Below are 4,031 nucleotides of genomic sequence, written 5' to 3' on the forward strand. Positions count from 1 at the left end.
AATATGTTATTTTTATATATTAAATATATTTATTTATAATATAAATTATATGAATATAAATACAGACATGTAAATACATGTAAATATTTTCAAAAAATATACTGTATGTGTGTGTATTTATACTGTATATACATAATAAATATACACAGAACACACACATATATTATGCAAACAAAAACTTTTATTTTGGATGCGATTAATCGTTTGACAGCACTATTATATTTATATTCATATAATTTATATTATATATAAATATAGTTAATATACAAACATAACATATTTTTCTGAAATATATACATGCATGTGTGCGTATTTATATATACATAATAAATATACACAGTACACACACATATATTATGTAAACAAAAACTTTTATTTTGGATGCGATTAATCACGATTAATCGTTTGACAGCACTTATATATATATATATATTATATAACACAATTTAATCAAACTGAGATGTTCACCCAGGGCACTTTTCAGGGTATATTCTGACAGTTTAGAAAAAAAATGACTGAATAAATACTATAACGCAGACAAAAATAGAGCATATTCTTGCTTTGATTTGTTCAGTAAATCATTTCCTTTCTTTCCGGTGACAGTTTTCGGAGATCCATGAGGATTTCATGTCTTTGGAACAGCAGACGTCAAATTTTGTGATCCACTTGAGAGGCCTGAAGGCTTATGAGGAGGAAAAGACTAAATTATCTGTGAATCAGTCACGACTGTCTCTTCCCGCTGTCCCTGTGTACGCTGCTGCTCCGGAAGCAGCGCAATTACATTCTGACCCAGAAAGTGACCCGGAGTCCCCAGGAGCCTCACAGAAGACCCACTCCAGAATGTCCCCCTTCCATATGCTCTGTGGGGTGAGGAGGAGGAAGTCATCGCCGTAGTTTTGACAAAAGTTGGATGTTTTTACAGGACATTATTTTATGCCTAGTATTTTATGTGAAAGCCTGTTGTTCAGGTGTAATGCCAGTTTATGCACTTTATTCACAGTTTTAATGAATATTATGATAAAAAATCAAAATCAAAAAATTGGAATCGCTATATAGTGTCTATACTGTGACTTGTGATTTTCTACATGTGAAATGTGTAAATAAGATCTCATGTATAATTAATAAAAGAATAATTGTAATAATAATATATTACATTAAATATAGTATTGATGGTTTGTATTAACATTAATATTAGTAATATATAATAGAATAATAGAAAAGTTTGATGTCGGAAGATTTATTTGAAAATACTGTAAAAACTTATTTTTATATTTAAAAAAAATTATTTTATTTTTATCCCTTTGATGGCAAAGCTGAATTTCCAGCATCATTACTCCAGTCTTCAGTGTCTCATGATCCTTCAGAAAACATTCTAACCTGCTGATTTTGTGTTCAACAAACATTATCTTATCTTATCTTATCATCATCATCATCATCAAAAATAATAATAATAATAAAATAAATAAATAAAAAAGACAACTTCAAAAGAACAGCATTTATTTTCTGTTTAAACAAAATCTTTATAATTATACATGCCCTTACTGTCACTTTTGATCAATTTAACGCATATGTGCTGAATAAAAGCATACATTTCTCTCTCTCTCTCTCAAAAATAAATAAATAAATAAAAATCTTACCGACCCCAAACTTTTCAGCATAGTATTTGTCTAGTCAATAGTCAACCACCTCATATTATGAAATCCTTGTTGTACTGTGACTGTGCTGTGACTTGTGATTTTCTGCTTGTAAACTGTGTAAATAAGATATTTTCTGAATCTAATCATCTTAAGCGCACATTAAACGGACAATGAACTGAAACAAACAGTAAATGTGGTAACAGCCACAGAAAAGTATTTGTCTCTATGGCGGTCTATGCTGGTCATGCCATGTTTGAGCACAAGAGGGCACAATCCAATCAAAAATAAACAGCCAGCTCCTTCACCAGAGCTGAATCCCAGCTGCCATACGTACACGATGCACTACAAGGTGTGTACTTTCTAGTGATAATCCTCAACACTAAAGTAACAAGTTAGAGCAGTGGTTCCCAACCCTGGTCCTGGAGGCACCCCAACACTGCACATTTTGCATGTCTCCTTTCTCTGACACGCCAGTTTCAGGTCTTGGAGTCTCTACTAATGAGCTGATGACCTGAATCAGGTGTGTTTGATCAGGTGTGTTTGACAAAACGTGCAGTGTTGGGGTGCCTCCAGGACCAGGGTTGGGAACCACTGAGTTAGAGGATTGGAGCATAATATCATACAAACCATTTTACGTGTAGGCTTACTGACGTGTACAAATATCACATTGCCTTTAAATTAGGATAGTTTGCATTGAAAAACCAATTCAACAGCTGTAAGTGCAATCTTTGACACATTTGTACAACTGAAAAGTAGAAAGAAATAGTTAGGATAATAAGGATGTTGCGGGCAGTATTAGCCAATCAAGCATTTACACCTTTAGTATTCTGGTTTCAACATAGGCTACAGTGGATTTGAACTAATTATGCAATCATTTGTTCTCATACACATTTAGGGTGAATATGCAAACTTTTTAGAGGACCAAAAGCCATTCTTCACGGTCTGTTCTCCTCATATCTATATTTCAGCCAGATACAGATTTTACAGTTTTTTCCCCCTTCTTCTCTCTGCTGTCACTCATAACAGCGAGGCCAAACTTTTCCACCAAATCAACTTTATAGTGGGATAAATCGGCTCGGTTGCTGTAAAGCACAGTCTGAAAGTATATTTCAAAAAGAGATGAGTGTTCTTATGAGAGCAAAGGTGCTCCTTCATTCTCTACTAGCCTTTGTGGATTTAGTAAGAATTTTCATTTGATTTAACTCTGCATAATTTACTGTACACTGACAGGACCTGAGGGTCTCTATGTTTTTAAAATTTCATTTTGGAGTCTACTTCTCTCTTATATACACTGAATACAAGTATTATTATTAGATACTTATGTTTTGTGAGGAAAATGCAAGTGGTGCTTGCCTGTATGAAAAGCTTTTGGTTTTTATTTTATAAATATTAACATTATATTAAAGTAAGCTTTTTTTTGGTGTTTGTTTTTAACACGTTACTATGTGGTTGTCAGCGTGTTTTGGCTGTTTGCTAAGTTTGTTGCTTGTTGTCCCTGGATACAGTATGGTTTGAGTCACTCATATGGGATTTTGTTTTTTATTTTTTGATCCAGCTGGCAACAACTGATCACTTTTTTTTTGTCATTCCTTCAAAATGCTGCAGGGTTTTATGCATCATTCATGTCTGTAGCACAAACGTTGTGAAACAAGTTACACTACAATTCAAAGGTTTTAGGGCATTTTTTGACAGAACAGAATGATTAGAATTAGCAAGGATGCATTAAAAGTGACACTAAAGACTTTTACAGTGTTACAGATTTCTATTTCATATAAATGCTGTTCTTTTAAACTGTTCTGATTTCATCAGAGTTCTGAAAAAAAAATCAGTTTCCACAAAAATATTAAGCAGCACAACTGTTTTTGATATTGATAATAACCAAATATTTGCTGCTTTCTTTAGCAGCAAATTGATTTCTAAAACTGGAGAAATTGAGTTTTCAATTGAGTATATTACAATAGAAAACAGCTATTTTAAATTCTAATAATATTTCACAATGTTACAATGTTTGTATTCTTGAGCAAATAAATGCAGCACTAGTGAGCAAAAGAGACTATAAAAAAACATTAAAAAATATTCCAACCCAAATTTTTTAACTGTAGTGTATATGATATAGTTTAGGTTTAGGGGTTTGTTCAAATCATTCACCTTTAGTATTAGCTAAAGTAATAGTGCCAATTGCATTCGTGCACCACTAATAATATCAATCTGTCATTTGAAACGGTTCCACACATAACTTGTGTAAATACACATTAATGTTAAAGCTGCAGTCCATAACTTTTTTTGGTTAAAAATGATCTGAAATCAATATTTGAGCAAGTACATAACCAACCAATGTTCAAAACTATCGCCTTACTTTAGCCCGATTCACAACGGTTAGCTTATAATACTGTT

The 4,031-nt window shown here is 32.6% G+C and overlaps 1 protein-coding gene across 1 annotated transcript in view; it reads left to right on the plus strand.

Annotated features, from left to right (window-relative positions):
- LOC107758050 (uncharacterized) overlaps window positions 1-981 on the plus strand; it is a 9,379-nt gene extending 8,398 nt beyond the window's left edge. The window contains exon 7 of the mRNA XM_016575689.1: window positions 604-981. Coding sequence (XP_016431175.1) covers window positions 604-894 — 291 coding nt within the window. The 3' untranslated portion in view covers window positions 895-981. The remainder of the gene's footprint in view (window positions 1-603) is intronic.
- Window positions 982-4,031: the final 3,050 nt, after the last annotated feature.

This window comes from Sinocyclocheilus rhinocerous, unplaced genomic scaffold (genome assembly GCF_001515625.1).
Source record: "Sinocyclocheilus rhinocerous isolate Xijiao unplaced genomic scaffold, SAMN03320098_v1.1 scaffold82, whole genome shotgun sequence".
NCBI lineage: Eukaryota > Metazoa > Chordata > Actinopteri > Cypriniformes > Cyprinidae > Sinocyclocheilus > Sinocyclocheilus rhinocerous.